This window comes from Palaemon carinicauda, chromosome 27 (assembly GCF_036898095.1).
Source record: "Palaemon carinicauda isolate YSFRI2023 chromosome 27, ASM3689809v2, whole genome shotgun sequence".
NCBI classification, from domain to species: Eukaryota; Metazoa; Arthropoda; class Malacostraca; order Decapoda; family Palaemonidae; genus Palaemon; species Palaemon carinicauda.
Genome location: NC_090751.1, coordinates 77365340 through 77386377, shown reverse-complemented (window position 1 = coordinate 77386377; position 21038 = coordinate 77365340). Strand labels below are relative to the sequence as shown.

At 44.0% G+C, this 21038-nt stretch overlaps 2 protein-coding genes across 2 annotated transcripts; both read left to right on the top strand.

Annotated features, from left to right (window-relative positions):
• Positions 1–1365: 1365 nt before the first annotated feature.
• On the top strand, positions 1366–2136 carry LOC137620972 (uncharacterized). Its single transcript, XM_068351413.1, has one exon. It carries the CDS (start codon positions 1366–1368, stop codon positions 2134–2136), a length of 771 nt encoding a protein of 256 aa, XP_068207514.1.
• A 945-nt stretch (positions 2137–3081) lies between these two features.
• Positions 3082–4206, top strand: LOC137620971 (uncharacterized). The gene has a single exon (XM_068351412.1). It carries the CDS (start codon positions 3082–3084, stop codon positions 4204–4206), a length of 1125 nt encoding a protein of 374 aa, XP_068207513.1.
• The last annotated feature ends 16832 nt before the right edge of the window (positions 4207–21038 follow it).

The window sequence follows — 21038 nt, the reverse complement described above, 5'->3', positions numbered from 1 at the left end:
TGAGGTGGCAAGGGAGTAAAGGCAGGTAAATCAAAGCACAAAGCACATCAAGTGATGTGTTGATTATAACTAAGGCTTTGCATACCACTGATGGCGCCTCTGTTTTGCCAACCTTTAGCCTACCTGTGAAATGCTGAATGGACCCCATGTTAGAAGTTTGAAGGACTGTGGCTGTCAGACCAGTTTTGTAACTGAAAAACTTGCATGTGATAATAGGTTGAAAGTGTTAGAAGATAATATCTCCTTAACAGTCTATGGTTTTAATTCAAGTAAGAAGTATAAATCCAAGATAGTTGAATTAAAGTGCAACTTTGATGATAAGGCTTGTGTAATACATGCATTGTGTGTACCAAGGATAGATATAAATTTGTCATTGCCAGGAATTTCAGAAGTGGCCAGGGCCTTTGCTAAAAAGGGCTTCAAATTAGCTGATAAATATTTGACTGATGGTAGTGATAAAATAAAGGACATTGACTTGAGACTTGGTACAAATGACGCCCATTGTTTATTAGATTTTTCAGTAAAATTTGGCAATGATCACCCATCTATCTATTTGGGATCAGTGGCAGGAGTAATGTTAATGGGTAATGTCAAGATTATGCATCAGAATCTACCTTATCTTTCAAAGGATTTTCTTGTTCTCGGTGTTCAGAGCATTCTCGCTCTGTTGCCGATTATGGGGAAACGTGAGTTAAATGGAAACAAGTCCCCTTTATTTGATGGCATAGATGAATGCTGCAAGTATATTGGATTTGGTAGTTCTATGGGTGAGCCAAGTGACTTAAGTTTGGAATGCGAGGTGGAGGTTCAAGCTAACTTCGCTATGCTAAATGAAAAAGGTATGATTGAAGAATCAGTGCTGAGACGTGCAACTGATGAGATGCTGCGGTCTGTGTATGAGAAATCTATTTGTGAACTAGACCATGAAGATGGAAACTTGATGTCAGATTGTAATGGAAATTTGATTAAGTTTACCCTTGATAACGCAAGGAGAAACGAGGAAGGAAGGCTAGAGATGCCTCTTCTATGGAATGAAAAGAGCTGTCATTTGCTTGGACGGAATTACGACCTTGCAAAGGCAGTACTGAGATCCAACACGAGAAAATTACAAAGGAACAAGGCAGATTTGGAACTTATGAGTGAAAATTTTAAAGAATAAGAAAAACTTGGAATAATTGAAAGAATACCAAATCTAGAAAGGTTCATGGATGAGCATCCTGAGTGCAGTTTTTTAGCACATATGGAAGTTTTTAGACTGGATCGGGAAACAACAAAATGTAGAGTTGTTTTCCTGTCCAATGTTTGTGAACCTAGCAGGTCCAGTGTGATGACGGTCAATCACTCAATCAAAAGATAACGTCTGCAATGCTTCATTTGAGATTCGGATCTAAATTACTGATCTTCGATACTAAGAAAGCATTCAATCAAATAGCACTCAGTGAGCTTCATCAGCCGAAGTTACTCTTTTTGTGGTATAAGAATGTTAAGAAAGGTGATTTCTCTATAACTGCCAAAAAAATGTTAGGTCTTCCTATTAGACTTCGATGCAGTCCTACAATTTTGATGTTGGCTCTTTTCAAAATTTTAGTACTGGATAGCAAGAATGATAATCCTAGACTAAGAAATGCAAAATGGATAATGTATCAGCTCTTCTATATGGACAATAGTAGATTTACTTGTGAATCATCCGAAACCTTGAATTGGATATATGAGATTTTACAGGATATTTTTGGTCCTTACAAAATTGAGCTACAACAGATGTTTTCCAATGATTCTACACTACAAGATAAAATTGATGGAGAAAATATGCAATCGGATGTAGGATGCAAGAAATCTGAGATGGAGGTGAAATTACTTGGGATGATCTGGAATCGAAGGAGTGATACAATTTCAACCAAGAAATTGTGCCTTGATGAAAAGGTTACTACAAAGAGGGAAATTTTGCGATCCATTGCATCTAATTATGATGTTTTCAACATAAATGGTCCTCTTCTTAACAGAGCTAGCCTTTTTATGCAGGACTTACAATATGAGAGAATGCTCGGATGGGATGCACAACTTAGAGACTTTCAACAAAAGGAATGGAAAAATATTGCAAACCAAGGAAATTCTGCTCCTGTTTTTGAGCTTCAGTGATGTGTTGGTGAAAGGACAGATGAATATAAACGTGAGGGTTATGTTGATGCTAGCAAAAGAGTTTATGGAGCTGTTGTATATTTATGCAATATGAGAAGTGGTGAAAGAAGCTTTGTATTAGCGAAAAACAGACTCATTGGATCCAAATTGCATGAAAAGTCCATTCCTTCACTCGAATTACAGGCTATATGTTTGGGTACAGAGGTTTTGTTGGATACCTATAATGAACTGAGTGGCACACAGTGCCTAGTGCCCATCAAAATAATTGACTTGGGGCTATTCTCAGATAGTTTTGTTGCCCTGTCGTGACTTAAGTCCTTTTCTCATAAGTTTGATAAAATGCAGAAAAGGTCAGTATTCGTAATGAACAAACTGAATCATATAACAATGCTATGTGAGGGGAGAAGTGTTGGATTCTCATTCGTGAGTGGAAGGGACAACCCAGCTGACAAAATTACACGATGTCTGTCATTCAAAAGCTTGATGAAGTCTAATTACCATAAGGGTCCCAGTATATGTGATCTCGATCAAGCTAGTAAAAGTGACATTTTAGGTTTCAAGGTACCAATGGTCGAGAATTTAGAAACCATTGAGGCATATAGTGCATCAAGCAATATAAATAAAGCCAAACTGTAAAACTAGAGCACTTAATACCTCTAAATAGATACTCAAATATGGATAAGTTGATATCTATACTTGCGAAAGTTCTGGAATGCTGGGATTGATGGAAAGGGTTTATAAACAAGTGACATGGCTTTGATAAGAAGGACCTCCGCTCTAAGGCTTTGACTCAAATCATCTCTAGGGATCAACAAATAAATTTTACAGATGTTATTGACTATTTAAGTAGTAACTCTAAAGCCAAGATGGCTATGCCTAATTTGATATCACAGTTGAATTTGTATCCAGATACTCATAATCTAATAAGAGTGAATAGTAAATTTAATGGATGAACATTTGCTTTTGAAACACGCTGATTGCTATGCCCTTTTGACAGAATTACGTAGGAAATTCTGGATACGAAAATTCTTTTCTACAGTTAAAAGGATTCTAAAGGAATGTGTTGTAAGCCGGAGATATAACCAAAGACCTGTCAAACTTAATCAATCAGCCTATAGGGAATTTAGATTGAGTGCATCTGATAAACCTTTTGGTAATGTATACCTTAATTATTGTAGTCCATTTTATGTGAGACAAGGGAAAGATAAAGTAAAGGTTTGGATCCTTGTTATTTCATGCATGTTCACACGAGTAGATAGTCTTAAGATCTGTATGGATATGACAGTTGAAGAATTTTTGCGTGCTTTGTCGCTGCATTCTTTTAAATATGGAGTCCCTCAGTTTATAGTAAGTGATTTGGGTACGCAAATAGTAGCAGGAGCCCATATTGTTCAGGATTTCCTGAAGGATGATGAGACTGTTCAATATTTAACTGATAATAATGTTGAGAAAGTCCATTTTCAACATTACTATAAGGGTTGCAATCAGCTTGGAGGATTGGTTGAGAGCGTAGTCAAAATGACCAAGCATATGATACGGAAGTCAATCAGAAATAATGTCATTGAATTTAGGGATTTTGAGTATCTTGTTTGTCATGCTGTACATTTGATCAATAGAAGGCCTATTGCATTCAAAGAAACATTAAGAGATTGTTCTAATAATGTACCACCCCCTATAATGCCAGAGGAACTTATTCATGGATATTCATTGGTCTCTTTGAATATTATTCCTGCATTACAAGCAGACCCTGATTCTGATGAGGATTTTCAGGTTGATTTTGATGTTGTACATAAAATTAAAACATCTTATGAGAAGCTGAAACATATTAGAATTAACTTGCTGGAAATCTATCATCGGGAATTCATGAACACTTTAATTAAACAAGCTACTGATAAGAAGGATAGATACGCTCCTGTAAACCATAAACAAATCGGTATTGGCGATATTGTGCTGCTTAAGGATGATGGATATAAACCTGTTAATTATCCTATGGGAATTGTCAAAGAAGTTTTCAAGAATATCAACGGAAAGGTAACTGCTTCAAAAGTTTTGAAGGGTAAAACCAATTAAATAACTAAAAGGCATGTTACTTCTTTAATACCACTCTTGAGGAAGGAGTCTGATGAGGATGCTGTAGCATCAGATGATGATAATGAGGATGCTGTAGCATCGAAAGAAGAGATTTCAGGCATGGACGTTTCTAGAAAACGTCCACTGAGAAAAGCTGTTGAGATATCACGGCAAAAATTCAAAAGCATTCTGAATGATGATATTTCAGACTAATTGTATTTTTTTTTTCTTTATTTGATCAAATTTACATAATTCTTATGTAAAATTTGATTTCTTCCCCGGGAGTGTTGAAAAATAACACTTAGTTATTTTTTTGTTTCCTGTTTTTTTTTTTTTTTTTTTTTTTTTTTTTGATATGGTAATTTGGTAAGTTTGTAAATGATTGTTTTTATTTTAACTTGCCTTTTCGGTATTCAAATATTTTTTGTTTACATAAAATGATGACAATTCCTTAATAACCTGTTATAAATTAAGATGGTTTGGGTCGTTGAAGAGATTTGCTGCTCGTTATACATTTCTTACAGAATGTGGGAAATAATTCAGGGAAAGGCCTCCCCGTTTCTGATTTCCGGACCCGAGCCTGAAGGATAGAGCGCCAACACTTTCACACTTGACAAACTAGAGAACCACAACGAAGACGGCTTGCTTTCCCTACACACGTTTAAGTCCAAAGATTATTCTATGCCAGGACTGTCGGCACCGATATCACCTTGATGTTCAGACGCTACTCCAGGGAGCAGAATAGTAAATCCCAATCAAGTGTGGTTGGACTGAATCAGTTACGTTAACGACAGTTTCACAAAGAGTTAGGCGGAGCAGTACTGTAAAAGTCAAAACGTCCTAAGGACCACCGGGAGGTAATACCGTAGAACATTACAATAAAGAATTGACACCGATAGCTTTAGATTGACGTAAATATAAACTTACCCTTAAGTCATATCTCACCTCATGTGATAACTCATTTAGTCATTTCAAAATGTAAAGGCCAAGTTAAAAACACTTAATAATTTTAATCTAAAAATGGCGTTTATTTCCATAAAGTACAACAGGACTTTCACCTAACTGACACAGAAAAAAACAGCAAAACTACCTAATTGAAATTTGAATAAAGACCGCATGGCATATGAAAAATGAAAAATGCCAAGAAAATGGTCAAATCAATTAAATCGTAAATCAATAATCAAATAACTAATCAACCAATGAAAGTAAAAATAGTGACTGAAATAATACCAAAAGTTCTACGCACTACTTTGAACACATTCCTCTCGGACAATAAAATTTCAAACTTGATAGAGTGGAACGGGAACACAACTTATGTCAATGGACACGCCACGAATGATTAAACCAGACAGTTTGAACATGACTTCCTAGCTAAATGTGCACATCGTCAAATAAAGGCTAGAAAAAAAAGGGGGGGACAGTTCCTTGGCCAAGGTTGAGCACCGTTAATTAGTACTCAAGCTCTTGAGAGTTGATTGTAGATGTAATGGAGGCATCTTGTAAACTGTTAAGAACACGGTGCATCTTCAGTTCTGCACTGACGTGTTTTGTCTTCGTAAGTTTATCTTCTAAATAATGGCACAAAGTAAGGCATACTGTTGGTTAGTAAATGGTTGATCAACAGGTAGTTGAACCGACGCCTATGTTAAAACGACGTCTCAGATGAAGAGGCTATGCCTACGTCCATCTTCCACGCTTCCTGGTTTTCAAGTGGGCCGCTCGCACGCTTCTACCTCCCGCCGCTGCGCTGGTTCAAACCGGTCGACTCTTCTTCTTCAAATTTCCATGAGTACGTGGTTTTCTGAAGGGTGATTTTTATAAATACAAGGATCATTCTTGAAACTCCAGGGGAAAGTAATTATAAAGAAATCCTACTCTCTGGTTTATAAAAAATTAATATACATACAAAAAATATTAAGTGGCGTTTAGTGATGTTCAATAACACAGAAAACAATCCTAGCTAAACAGACTTATAAATAGGTACTGAGATGTAAATAGCAATAAGCTAAGATCAATGAGTTACGTAAATTAAAGAGTTACTTAAATACAAACAAATTGTGGTTAAACATCCAAAGCTTCTAGAGGATTTGGAACAGAACGCAACCAAGTGCTGTTTTTTTAAGAAAATGTCGACGGTCGGTTGCATCATCAAGCAATGTACTGTGAGCTCAGGAAATGAGATAAAATCATCTACAGAGGAATGGGGTGATGATGGACATGTTAGCAGCAATGAATATTTAAGGGTATAATAATGAAGGTTACAAAGGAAACAAAAGAAAAACGAGATGCGTAAAATCTAGAAACTAACAAACAAAATATAAAAATGGAATAACGGGGGCGACTAAAATAAAGCGTGGAAAGAATTTCCACACAGAAAGGAGAAGTGGACGGCTTTTAATGAAAATGAAGTTAGCTCTTAGCCATCTTCACCAGTGACAACATTGGATTTACTTACCTCTTTATCGTCATGGTGAAAAAATAAGTGATCGGTACCATAGATCAGCAGTCTTACATTGCCTTCTGCTTGGTAGCCTTATCAAGAGCCAGCACAGCAATTGTGATTTGTTACATTTACAAACAGCATACACGGACAGTATGGGTTGTGAGGTGCGTCATCATTTTTAAGGGTCATTTAAATTTTATGATTTATAATCCATAGTTCATTTCATAATGAAAGTCCCTTGCTTTGCTTTTTAGCCCCAACAAATAAATATACCCTTGGATAATATTTGTATCATTTACAATTTTTATGGGATTGCCATATTATAATTTCCCAGTCATAGTTAAGAGATTCATTTTATCTTCAGTTACTTTGTGCTGGTTAGATAATTTAAGTGTTGTATCATGATTTGGTATTTTCTCATTTGCCCCTTTTATGTTAATTAGTCGTTTATTTACATTCGTTGTTTTACTACTTAGGTGGTTATTTGTTCGGCCTTACTGTAAATATGGCTCGTTGTATACAAGTAATATACTTAATACGCAAAGTGGACCATTGCCTTTAGGTAATTATTATTTTGATAGTGTTAAGTGAAATTCATTATTGATACAATACATATATTTGAATGGCATTCCTGTGTTTAGATAATTTATTAGTGATTTTGATAGTTTAAATTACCATTTGAAGTGTAACTGATATTTGATATTTCATATTTATCTAGGGGTTCTTGAGAATAGTAATTGGAAGCTGGAGATGCTTGACCATTGCTTTGACCTCCATTTAAGGCGACCATCTTCAACAGCAGCAACAACAGCATTGGTTTTAATTTGAGCAGCAATACATGAAACCATTTTATCATATCTTATTCAATTTCTCAGTTGTTCATAATTTTATGAAGGTTTCATTAAAATAAGAAAATTACTCTTTGTATTAATTTCCCAATTACATAGTAAACTTTTCGAGAGATGATCCCGTAAAGGCCACGATAAGGTCTATTCAGGGGTTGGCGGTGAGCATCAACCCAGATTAAGACGTAGTTGTAGTCGTCTAGGTTCTTGGGCATGAAGTGTCTGGTCCTGTCCTCGTATGTTTTCAGGCATGGTCTGAATTTCCCGGCGATCTCTCTCAGGTTATCTAGCTTGGTGTCGTCGGTAGTTGCAGAGAAGAACTCGCCAGGGACTGTAAGTGCCTCGCCGTAGACCTTTTCTGCAGGAAAAGTTTCGCCGTAGACCTTTTCTGCAGGAAAAGTTTCGCCGTCTACCCTGGGAGTGGTGCGAAGGCCAAAGAGGATCCATGGGAGTTGCGCTTTCCAATGTTTGCCGTACATCTTGCCATCAGGGCTGCCTTGAGTGTGCGATGAGTTCTCTCGACTATGCCATTCGCTGCAGGCTTGTATGCCATGGTGCTCTGAAGTGTCGTTCCCATCAGGTTTGCCAGAGAGAGCGAGATCTCTGAAGAGAAAGCTAAACCCCGGTCCGTCGTGATATCGTCGGGGACACCGAAGCAGCTGATCCAACTCGACAGGAGAGCTTCGGCGCAGCATGGGTGGTTACTTCAGACATTAGAGCGGCTTCTAACTATCTAGTGGAGTGGTCGACGATCGTCAGGAGGTATTTTGCAGAACCTGAAGGCGGCAGATGTCCCAGGACGTCCATGTGGATGTGTCCGAATCGTCTCTTGGGTTGGGGAAAATCTCCGACTCCCGACTCAGTATTGCGGTTGACCTTACTCGTCTAGCAGTTAACGCAGGTTCTAACCCACTCACGAGCCTCTTTCTTGATTCCTGGTCAGATGAATTTCTCGGATAAACGACGGGCTGTAGTGCGACCTGAGGGGTGTGATAATCCCTGGATGACGTCGAAGATCTTCCTTCTACAGGAGGAGGCAATCCATGGGCTGGTGTCGCAGAGGATGGTTTCCCTGGCCAGTCCAAGGGGAATGTCCTTCATCTCTAGCGTTATGCTGTCATATGATAGTCTTGGGCCTCTTGAGTTGTTCTGCTGTTCTACTGCGAGGTTGGCGTAGTCGACCCCCAGGTTTGGAGAGGGCGTCAGCGACGGGGTTCTTCTTACCCGGTACGTAGCTGATAGTGAAGCCGAATTCTGCAATGGCTGCTAGGTGTCATTGGAGTCGAGAGGACCATACATCTGAAGACTTCATGAAAGCGTGGATCAGGGGCTGGTGGTCCGTTGCGATGGTGAAGGGGGTCCTTTCAAGCATGTATCTTAAGTGGCGGACGGCGAGGTAGACGGCAAAGAGCTCCTCCCTGTCAAACGTGCTGTACCTGGTTTCCGCAGGTTTGAGTTTTTTTGCTGAAGAAGGCCAAGGGCTGTGGGTAACCGTTGACGATCTGTTCAAGGACAGTACCGCAGGCAACGTTGCTGGCGCCGGTGGTCAACTTGAGGGGGGCACTGTCGTCATGGTACACCAGGGTGGTGGCTTCGGCGAGGGCTGCTTTCATCCTGCCGAAGGTGTGTTGCTGCAGGGGACCTCAGACAAGCTTCTTGGCTTTTCCCTTCAGGACGTCGTTAAGGGGAGTCTGGATGTGGGCGATGTTGGGGATGAAGCGACAGTAGTAGTTTAAAATCCCCAAAAACTCCTGAAGGTGCCGGATGGTTATTGGGGTTGGGAAGGTTTTCAAGGCATCCACCTTGGTCGATGTGGGCTTCACGCCCACTGTGGATATTTAATGTCCGAGGAAGTCCATCCTCTCGGCGCCAAATGTGCACTTGTTGAAGTGCACGATCAAACCGTTCTCCTGAAGGCATTTTAGCACGGCGCGGACGTGTCTCCAGTATTCCTCTTTCATCCTGGAGAAGATTAAGATGTCGTCCACATAGCAGACGCAGAACGGCAGGTCCCCCAGGATGCTATCCATCAGTCGTTGAAACGTGGCCCCTGCATTGCATAGGCTGAAGGTTGAACATGAGGTGTAGGAGCCAAACGATGTTAAGATGGCAGTCTTAGGCACATCCTCTGGAAACACAGGAACCTGAAAGTATGATTTGAGAAGGTCCATTTTAGTAAAAATGTTTGCCTTATGAAGGGTTCTGGTGAGGTCTTGCATATTTAGCAGAGGGTAGTGGTCTGGCGTTGTGATGAGGTTAAGGCACCGGTAGTCACCACAGGGCCTCCATGTCCTGTCCGGTTTCTTTACCATGTGGAGCAGAGACGCGCAAGTTCTGGACGCCTTCTTGCATATGCCCATCCGTTCCATGTCTTTGAAGGCACGTTTAGCATTTCTCAGTTTCTACGGAGGGAGGCGGCGGAACTTGGCATGCGTGGGAGGTCCCGTTGTGTTTATGTGGTGGTAGACCCCGTGCTTAGAGGGGGATCCCTGCGATTGTCGAAGTTCCGGCTTGAAAACGTCGGGGAATTCATGTAGAAGAGCAGCGTGGGGCTACGCTATGAAGGCAGAGATGGGTGTGATACCTGGACCAGTTCGTAGTGGGTGGGTTTGGCATGTCCCGGTGTGGAGGCATTTCTCGGCGACGTCGACAAGTAGGCCATGGTGATCCAGGAAGTCAATGCCGAGGAGGGGGTGTCTGACATCAGCGATGGCAAGGGGCCAAGAGTAAAATCAGCCCATGATTGAGATTTTAAGCACCTTAGTCCCATAACACTGTATGGGAGATCCGTTGGCGGCGATGAGCGAGGGGGCATCACTGTTAGGCACCTGGTTTAGGTCGGCCTGTGAGGGAGGGAATGTTGATTGCATACAGCCAGTATCAGCCATAAGCCTACGATTGGATACGGCTTGAGGATGTAGAATCCGATCTTGCCATGATCTGCTACTGCGGATATGGTTGATGTCGGCGATGGCTGGCGTCAGAATTTCTCCAGGAACCTGCAGGGGGGCCAGCACTTCATTGCATTGCTCCCAAACTTCTGGTGGTAGAAACACCAAGTTGGGGTCGGTCTATGGTTCTGCTGCATCAGCTGCGGAGGTTTCTTCTTCATCAGGACAAGGAGTTGAGGGATGAGCAGCTGAAGGAGGATGATGCGCCAAGGCAGGAGGTCTTGGAGGCTTCGTATAGTTTCTGTGCCCTTGATTGGAGGTTATTCTTCAACAGGGTGTTGGTATCGGTGAGCTGGGCTCTCACATCCTGCAGTAGGCGTCGGAGGAATATTTCGCGAGATAGGCTTATCTCTTGTCGTCGTCCATTGGCGTCGGTCTCTGGCAGCATGAGAAGTCCAACCAGTTCATCCCATGCTTCTATGGGAGAGGTGTCGCCCATAGGTCTGTTGCTGAGATCACAAATCTTTTGTGCCCTTGCCGAGATGGAAAGCGAGTGTATATTGATTAGTTTGGTTCGCAGCTCATCGTAGGATACCTGACCGGAGTGGGCATCGAGCCATGGGGAGATCTTGTCAAATACCTCCTCAGGGATGGAGGTCAGGACGATGTCAGCTTTGGCGCAAGGGTTGTTTAGCTTGGCCCCCCTGAAGAGTACGTTCGCCATCAGGAACCAGGAGGCGGTGTTGTGTTGTGAGAACGGTGGCAGCTTGACTTTGGGCGCAGCTGAGTGGTTGCTTGGCAGGATGGGCTGGGTGGTTTCATCAAGGTCAGTTGATGGATCGGGCCAAGGGCGTAAACTGGTTTTGTCAGAATTTATACTCATCGTTGCTGCCTCACGAAACCAAGTGGGATAAAGCCAAAAGACGTCGTTAAACGTCAATGGGAAAAGGAGTTATACGAAGGAAGCTCCGCTGTAATTAGTCAGTTAATGGCAAGCCAAAACTGCTATGTTCCCAACATCTCCGGGGTCACCAGTGTGAGGACAACAAGACGAGCAGAGAGAGACGGACAATTTAAGGAACATGCAATGGTCACTATATTACAGAGTGCGGAGGGATAAGTAGCCTGGGAGGGAAACATTTCCAACTGTCAAATCATTTGTTTTCATTCAAAATAAACTGACAAATACCAAGGCGGTAGCCTAATGAAATATACATTTTTGGGCTCAAGTTATGTCATCCTAATGGAAGTTCCTATTAAAAGCTTCCTAAGGGATATATGTACTACAGTGATATTCCCAGAAAATTTTACCTTTAGGTCTCCAGAATTCTAACTCCTGGCGCTATCCTTAAATTTTCTCTCAAGGATATCGCATGATATCAGAGGACGTATTCTTGACACGCCACATAGCAATCTGCACCCCTAATAGCGTTTACGCTTCAAGGGAGAAAGTGGCAGAATTAGAAGGGGAGCCATATCAAGGTTACTCTAGTTCCCATATTAGTATTGAGTATCACAACAGTGCCATATCCAAGATGGCGGACATTCCTAATTCTGTAGCAATTTCGCACGGTGGTGTTCCCTGTTGATCTGGCCATTTCAATTGGTTTTCAAGGATTATCATGCAATCTCCAGCGTCTTTCCCCTCTGGAAAGTTGACTATTGAATATTTACAATGTGTGTAAATTAGAGTAATTTATTGTGTTTAGGAGCTAGGCCTGTTACCGGAGGCATCATGGGCGCTGTCGTTCGTTAGGCATGAGTTATTTAGTTAGTAGAATGACATTCCCGGTTTAAATAGCACCAATAATTTAATTATGGAAGCTATTTAGGCAATTTATACTTGTAAAGATATTATATGCATAATTTTCCTTTTTCTATGTCAATCGTATATGTCATAATATCGGTGATTTAGGTAACCGAGATCTCTTCTTGCCTAGGTAACCTAACCTAGGCAACATAGTATACTTTCGACATTTCCCAGGTTACCCTCGTGCATTGGTTATCTATTCATCGGAAATAGATATCTCTTAGAATTATTATATAAACGATACTCGTCTCTAGTAGAGATTTGAGGGTAATCTCTCTTCCCTCTGAGTGTAGCCTTAGGCTACAACCCTAGTGGGTCATGCCTCGAGTTTTTATTCAGGAATGACTAGCCCAAGGTTTTCTGTCTCTTCCCTTAACTGCATATGGCAGGTTTTGGGATTCGGTCAGAACTTCAGGGTATTTAGTCTTATGCAAACGGTCCGCCGGCAGGGTGAATAGTCGTTCCCCTGCCGGCTAGGCTGCTGACATAGGAGGCTAGCCCTCCCTAGGCCGCACCTGAAGTGGTTGTATGATGCCGCCACCTTCTCCCTGTGGCCTAGTAGACTAGTCCTGTGCTCGCAGACCCTAGGCTGAAGAATAGTTACACTCCTAAGGCCTAGGATGACGCCAGCACTGGAACTCTGTTTCTCCCCTGCTGAGAGGCGGCGGCACTGCTGCCGTCCCCTTAACTGTATTGGCAGACCCTAGGCTGGAGAATAGATGATTCTCCTGCCGCCTAGGATAGCACCGATACTGAAAGAGAGTTTCTTAAGGGTGTGCAGGACCGGCACTTGGTGGCTCCTTCCACACCTCATCCAGGACCCTTTTCCCTCCCCCTCTGTTCTTTTATGATGGCAGAGCCATTGCCTTTCTTTGAGCTGGTATCCTGCAACCTCACCATTGCCAGTGGGTTGCGGGGGCTGGCGAGACTCCCTCTCTGCAGCTGTTGTCCGGCTGTCTGCGGCTATGCCAGTTGTAAGCAGCCATGACAACTGCCGGCGGCCATGTTGGCTGCCGGCGACCATGTGTTTTAAACACTGTTGGCGGCTATGATGGCTGCCGGTGGCTATACAAGCTCCTCGTAGTCATGCCATCTGTCGGCAGCCATGACGGCTGCCGGAGGCTGGCGGCTGCCAGCAGCCATGATGGCTGTGGGTGGGAAGTCCCTTCTGTCACTAGGTTCTTCAGTTCTCCCTTAGACTGCTGGCCACAAGTTCTGATGTCGGGCCAGCAGGCCGGCACAGATAGGTGGTGACTCAGTCGGCAGCATGCCGACTGTACTAGCGCTGCCGGGGGCTAGCCTGCCGGTTAGGTGCCGGCTGGATTCTTCTTGGCGATAGTACTGTGGCTGGATGAAAGCCTGAATGTTATATTCTCTCCTTCCATTTGAACCTTCTTTCTTGAGAAAGGTAGTAAATTATACTTTTTGGGCTCAAGCCATGACGTCCTGATGGAAGGTTCCTTCAGTAGCTTCCTAGGGTAAATTTAACTACAGTGGATATTCCCAGAGAATTAAACTAAAGGTTATCACAGAATTCTAACTTCTGGTGTGAGTACCCTAAAGGTTTCCCTCTAGGATGTCGTATATCAACAGGGGACGCATGTATTAACATCCACATAGCTATCTACACCCTATATAGAGTTAACGCTTCCATATGGAAAGATGGCTGAGTAACTGAGGAGCTGTTCCACAGTTACACTCATCCGTGGCTGCTTTTGGTACTCGAGACGTAAACAAACGGGCGCCATTGCTAAATGACGTCACGTCCGTCCTCATCCTTTCGCCTGTAGCTTCTTTGCTAAGTCGGATTTTTCCCAAGTGCTTACTTTATCAGCTTACATCGCCGTTATGTCGCTACCTTCAGCGACGCCTTCTTCTGGAAAGTTGAGTACCAGGTCCTAGTATTGTTTAAATAAGCTCTAGCCGTAAAGTAACTTCTACTTTTCGTAAAATATTGTGTTTTGTGGCAGAGCTGTGCCGATACCGGACGCGCCATTTTATGGCGCCGCTGTACATGTTGCATGCTTTATTTAGTTAGCCAGAACAGCCCTCTCCGGTCATTTAACTAATTAATATTATTAGTTATTTAGTCTTCATAGCTAGGGAATTTTTATATTGTGTTTTAGCGCTCATCAGACTCAGTCGCTGTTCGACCCCATACTAGATCGCTAGCTTAGCCCCACGCACCCTGCGCCGCCAAGAAAGGCGACTTGAAGTATTGGGACCCGCAGAGCTGTACAGTCTGCAAAAGTCTTCTTGTCGAGGCATTCGACGATCCTCCGTCTGCGGAGGCAAGGGACATTGCTATGGAGAAGCTACGCAAATGGGTGCATGGCTTCCAGAAGAACGCCATTGGACCGTATCTTCCCAACGAAGACTTGAGGGCGTTGCTTTTCCCAAAAGCATCAAAAGATTCAGTGGTCCCCCGTGATCAGATCCCCGCTGTCCAGATCGTGGTGGAACCTGATGTAGTCATGGCACAGTCCATGCGTGAGTGCCATCTTGATTCCAACAATGTGGAACGTATGTCAGAAGTGTCAGAAGAGAGGAAGAAGAACCTCATGGGCGAGGAACTCGACTATGAGGAAGATCAGGTGGAATACCCTGATTCGGAGACCGAGGTCGCTCCTGCTCCCCCAGCAACTCCTGCACCGTCCGAGAAACCTGTTCCTTTGACTTCTGCCACCCCGGACCCTCTTCCATCGGCCACTCAAGAGGTCTTCAAGATGCTTGAAGCCCTCATGGAAAAGAAGCTACGAGAAACTCAGGAACAATTCCGGACGACTCTCGTCAGCTTCAAACAACCGAAAAGGATTTCCGTTAAGGACCTCCCCACCTGCTCGGAAGCTAACCCATGGAGATACACCGAGCATATGCCAATTAAAACTGGCAAGATTTACATCAGTGAAAGGGTTGGTTCTATCTTGCTGGAAGAAGTGGAGTTCTTCCCAAATTTCGAGGCTTATCCGGACTGTTACGTCCGGCTCAGGTCCGAACCAGCCTCAAAGGAGGAGACCGAACCAAAGGAAGTTATTGTGTTCGATCTCGCGAAGGCCCAAGCTATGTTAGCTCAGGCGGTGAAGAGTAGGGGTTTCACTAACTCCAAGATGCCGGCGCTTAGCAAGAAGCATCCAACCTTCGTTGCGCCAAATTCTGCGACCTTCCCCTTCATCGAAAAGGCGTTCACAGCAGTCATAACGGCAGTGGAGGAAGGGAAAATTTTGCCCTGCACTGAAGGAGTGCAGACCCTTCTCCATTATTCTTCCCCCCGATGATAGGCACTGGAAAGACATCCAGTCGACCTTCACGGTAGGGAAACTAAAGCCTGATGTAGCCGGTCGTCAATTCAATGAGGACCTCCCAAGGCTAAACGATCACCTCCTTCGTAGGAAACAGGATACGAAGGAGAGACTCGCCGCGTCGCTGTCCCACCAGGTACAGCTTGAACTCATGGCTGGGGATACTAGAGTCCCGGACTTTTATATGGTCCTAGCTAAGTCGCACATGGCGACTGTAACCAAGGACCTATATAACTTCACTAGGGCTCACAGAGCCTGTCGTGAATTCGTGTTTGCTAACGCGACAGTGAAACACGAACCCCGGAGGCTGATTTCCTCCAATATCTGGGGTAAGTATCTCTTCCCATCTACCTTGGTGAAAGAGATAGTGGACAAAGCTGCCACGGAGAATAGGAACCTTCTCCATAAGTGGGGCATGTCCCGCAAGAGGAAGTCCTCTCAGGATGATGGCTCTCAGCCTAAGAGGAAAGCTTCAAAGCCCAAACCCCAGCAACGTCAACAGAGACAACAGTTTCCGGGTCCCGCTACTCCCCAAGTGGCTACGCAGCCGCAACAGACCTTTCAGTTGGTCCCCCAACCGGTGGTGTCGCAGTCGCCGGTCTTCACCCCTGCATACAAGCAACACTCCACTACCTTTCGTCCCAGAGGTAGAGGCTCCGGCAGAGATTCTTCTCGCCGTCCCTCCAGAGGCAGAGGAGGAAGGGGAGCTAGCGGCCGAGGTGGCAAACCCTCGGGACACCAGAAGCAATGATGTGCTTCTGGTGGGAGGAAGACTCCGACAATTCCAGGATCGTTGGACCTTCGATCCCTGGGCACACAGCATCATCAAGAAGGGACTGGGCTGGAGCTGGACTCAACTACCCCTAGCCTTCTAGCAATTCTTCCAACAGTCAACCCCCCTCCTGGAAGAATATGTCCTGGAACTCTTGAACAAGAAGGTGATCAGGAGGGTAAAGTCAACCAGGTTCTAAGGGAGACTCTTTTGCGTTCCCAAGAAAGACTCCGACAAACTCAGAGTCATTCTAGACTTATCCCCTCTCAACAAGTTCATTGCGAACAACAAATTCAAGTTCATTGAGAACAACAAATAAGGACCCTTCTGCCTCAAAGGGCCTACACGGTCTCCATAGGCCTGGCAGATGCCTACTGGCACATCCCAATAAATCATTACGCTTCCTCCTACCTAGGATTTCGACTCCAAAGGAAAAGTTACGCCTTCAGGGCCATGCCCTTCGGGCTCGACGTGGCTCCGAGAATCTTCACCAAGTTGGCAGACGCAATCATCCAACAGCTCCGTCTTCAGGGCGTCCAAGTGATGGCCTACCTAGACGACTGGTTAGTCTGGTCGACATCGCCCGAAGATTGTCTGAGAGCCTGCAACAAGGTCACCCAGTTCCTAGAGCATCTGGGATTCAAGATAAACACTGAGAAATCTCGCCTCTCTCCAGCTCAGAAGTTCCAATGGTTGGGAATCCATTGGGATCTTCAGTCACACCGCCTTTCCATCCCACAGAAGAAAAGGAAGCAAATAGCAGGGTCTGTCAGAAGGCTTCTAAAATCCAAACGGATCTCAAGACGACAGCAGGAACAATTCCTCGGCTCTCTACAGTTCGCCTCTGTGACAAACCCAGTGCTTTGTGCACAACTAAAGGATGCCGCGGGAGTCTGGAGACGTTTCGCATCCGTCGCTCGAAGAGACCTCAAGAGACGGCTTCCAAACAGACTCCGCTTACTCTTAAAGCCGTGGTCAGAAGCAAAGGCCCTGAAAAGGTCCATTCCTCTTCAACACCCGCCTCCATCGATCAACATCCATATAGACGCTTCACTGGAGGGTTTGGGAGGTCCCTCCCACTAACGACAGGTTCAAGGAACATGGTCTCCCCTATTCAAGCCGTTTCACATCAACATCTTAGAGGCCATGGCGGTTCTTCTCACCCTAAAGAAATTCTCCCCGCCTCCCTTGATCCACATTCGTCTGACTCTGGACAACTCGGTGGTAGTCCGATGTCTCAATCGTCAGGGCTCGAGATCGCCCCAGATAAATCAGGTACTTCTTCCGATCTTTCGTTTGGCAGAAAAGAAGAAATGGCACCTGTCTGCAGTTCACCTACAAGGATTCCGCAACGTGACGGCGGACGCTCTATCAAGGACAAGCCCGATAGAGTCGGAATGGTCTTTAGACGCAAGGTCATTCTCCTTCATCTCTTACCAAGTCCCGGAACTTTAGATCGATCTCTTCGCGACGAGCGACAACAATCAACTTCCTCGATATGTGGCCCCGTACGAGGACCCCAAGGCAGAAGCAGTGGATGCCATGTCACTGGATTGGAACAGATGGTCCAGGATCTACCTGTTCCCTCCCACCAACCTTCTGCTGAAAGTCCTCTCCAAACTGAGAACCTTCAAAGGGACAGCGGCCCTAGTGGCTCCCAAGTGGCCCCGGAGCAATTGGTACCCCCTGGTCCTGGAGCTGCAGCCCACGCTGATTCCCCTACCGGGTCCAGTTCTCTCTCAGCAAGTACAGAAGTCGACTGTCTTCGCTTCATCACTGAAAGTCAGGGACCTTCATCTCATGATTTACTCTCCTTAGCCGCAAAGAAAAGGTTTGGGATATCGAAGAAAAGCTTAGACTTCCTCGAGGAGTACAAGACTGAGTCTACCAGACGGCAATACGAATCTTCCTGGAGAAAGTGGGTCTCCTTCGTCAAGGCAAAAAATCCTACGGAAATCACCATTGATTTTTGCATGTCCTTCTTCATTCACCTTCATGGACAAGGCTTAGCGGCCAACACGATTTCCACCTGTAAATCGGCCTTGACTAGACCACTCCTATACGCCTTCCAGATTGATCTGTCCAGCGACATCTTCAATAAACTGCCAAAGGCATGCGCTAGACTACGCCCAGCACCCCCACCAAAACCTATCTCCTGGTCCCTGGACAAGGTGCTCCATTTTGATTCTAGCCTGGACAACGATTCGTGCCCTCTGAAAGACTTGACTCAAAAAGTTATCTTCCTTTTTGCTCTCGCCTCGGGAGCCCAAGTCAGTGAAATAGTGGCATTATTAAGAGAAGAGGGTCATATCCTGTTCGCAGAGACAGGAGAGCTTACCCTCTTCCCCATTCCAATGTTTCTCGCTAAGAATGAACTACCCACCAAGAGATGGGGCCCTTGGAGAATCGGCCCCTGAAGGAAGATGTCTCTCTACACCCAGTGGAGAGTCTTAAGGTCTATCTTCGAAGAACTTCAGACTTAGGTGGAGGACAACTCTTCAAAGTAGAAACATCGGGTAGCGACCTGTCACTGAAACAACTAAGAGCGAAAATCACCTACTTCATTCGCAGAGCGGATCCTGATAGTACACCTGCAGGTCACGATCCTAGAAAAGTCGCTTCTTCTCTGAAATTCTTCCAGAGTATGGATTTCGAAAGCCTCAAGAGCTTTACAGGCTGGAAATCATCGCTCATTTTCTTCAAGCACCACGCAAAACAAGTGCACGAAGTTAAGCATTTCATGGTAGCCGCAGGTAGTGTTATGAAACCTGCTGTTTAAATCTGCATAGAACAGTGAGTTACTTGGGACTTTAACTCTACGGGTGCCTGTGTTGACCCTTTTTTGATACATAGTGATTTAATGGACACTTAGTGTTTCTAATAGACTGTTCTTACCAAGGTGAAATGTCATAGACTTTACATGAGTGCCACATGCCCTAGGGCATGATGAGTTTTCTTTGAAAAAGACTGACGTTCCTCTGGAACTTGTGTGAAATTCTATAAAGTAAATTTTCTTTTCAGAATCAAGATTAAAGTCTTTATTTTCTATGTACATTATTCTTTTATTATTGTAAATAAACTCTATATTTAATATTGTAATTACTACCATAATGATCTGCAATCTTAGAAATAAAATGTCTATTTTATTCCATGTGCATCTCTCTCCGCTCCTATTCTTTATCATGATATATACGATTGTTATAGTTTCATTTACCCCTTTTTTCCCTGAAAAATGAGAAGAATAATATTTGTAATTATGTTATATGCTCACTCATGCCTTGATAATATTCATATTCGAATATTAACCTTTGTCCTGTCTCCGAGACCAGATCGATCTCTCCTCCAGGGGAGTAGTAAATAATATTCCTACCCGAATATTAACCTTAGTCTTGTCTCCGAGTCCGGCATGAACTCTCCGCAGGGTGAGTAGCTCTTCAATGATCGCTTCGAGATGTTCCTATTGTCCACCAGGCCTTCCCTGCCAGGGGGCAGGAAGCTAGTTCATCATAGAATCTCTGGTAAGGACATGTTATATAATACTTTTCGAAGTCCTTGGCACTTGGATTAAAAAGGGGAAAAATTCCATGATACATTAATTCTCTGGTACACTTCCATCAGGACGCCATGGCTTGAGCCCAAAAAATGGATTTTGAGCGAAGCAAAAAATCTATTTTTGGGTGAGATAGCCATGAAGGTCCTAATGGACCCTCCCGTCTATTCTAGTTCAGCCTTTCAGGCACCTCCCTAACCTGCTGTATCATGGAGATTAGCAGAAGCTGAGCTCAGGATGAGGACGGACGTGACGTCATTTAACAATGGTGCCCGTTTGTTTACGTCTCGAGTACCAAAAGCAGCCACGGATGAGTGTAACTGTGGAACGGCTCCTCAGTTACTCAGCCATCTTTCCATATCGAAGAGTTAACTCTATATAGGGTGTAGATAGCTATGTGGCATGTTAATACATGCGTCCCCTGTTGATATACGATATCCTAGAGGGAAACCTTTAGGGTACTCGCACCAGAAGTTAGAATTCTGCGATAACCTTTAGTTTAATTCTCTGGGAATATCCACTGTAGTTAGATATACCCTAGGAAGCTACTGAAGGAACCTTCCATCAGGACGTCATGGCTATCTCACCCAAAAATAGATTTTTCGCTTCGCTCAAAATCCGTTTTTACATCCTTAATTACTGTATACATACACAGTAATAAAGCAGCCTTCACACCATGCTATCTCTCTCTCTTTAGCTAGAATGCTGGCTGTGCCGGCAGAGACTAGCTGTGCCGGCTATATGCTGGCTGAATTACAGTATATGTTTATACAGGTAGTCAGTATATTTGCAGTATAGGATATACTGCAGATAGAAAACTTTTGTATATATTATACTAGTAGTTATTTTCTAATATATTTTGGGAATCCTTGCCCGGGTGTTTACTGAGACCATTCCTATATTGAAAGAATAGAATTTTTGGGCTCAAGCCATGTCGTCCTGATGGAAGTTCCTTAAAGGCAGCTTCCTAGGGTATATTACAACTACAGCGATATTCCCAGAGAATTTACCTTCAGGTACCCAGAATTCTAACTCCTGGAGCGAGTATCCCTAAAAAAGACCTTAGGGATATCGTAAATATCAGTGGACGTATTCTTGACACGCCTCATAGCAATCTATACCCCGAATAGAGTTAACACTTCGTAGGGGTAAAATGGCAAGAAAACGAAAACGATAAGAAAGGGGGGAGCCGTTCATAAGGCATCCCTCCTCACCGCTTCGA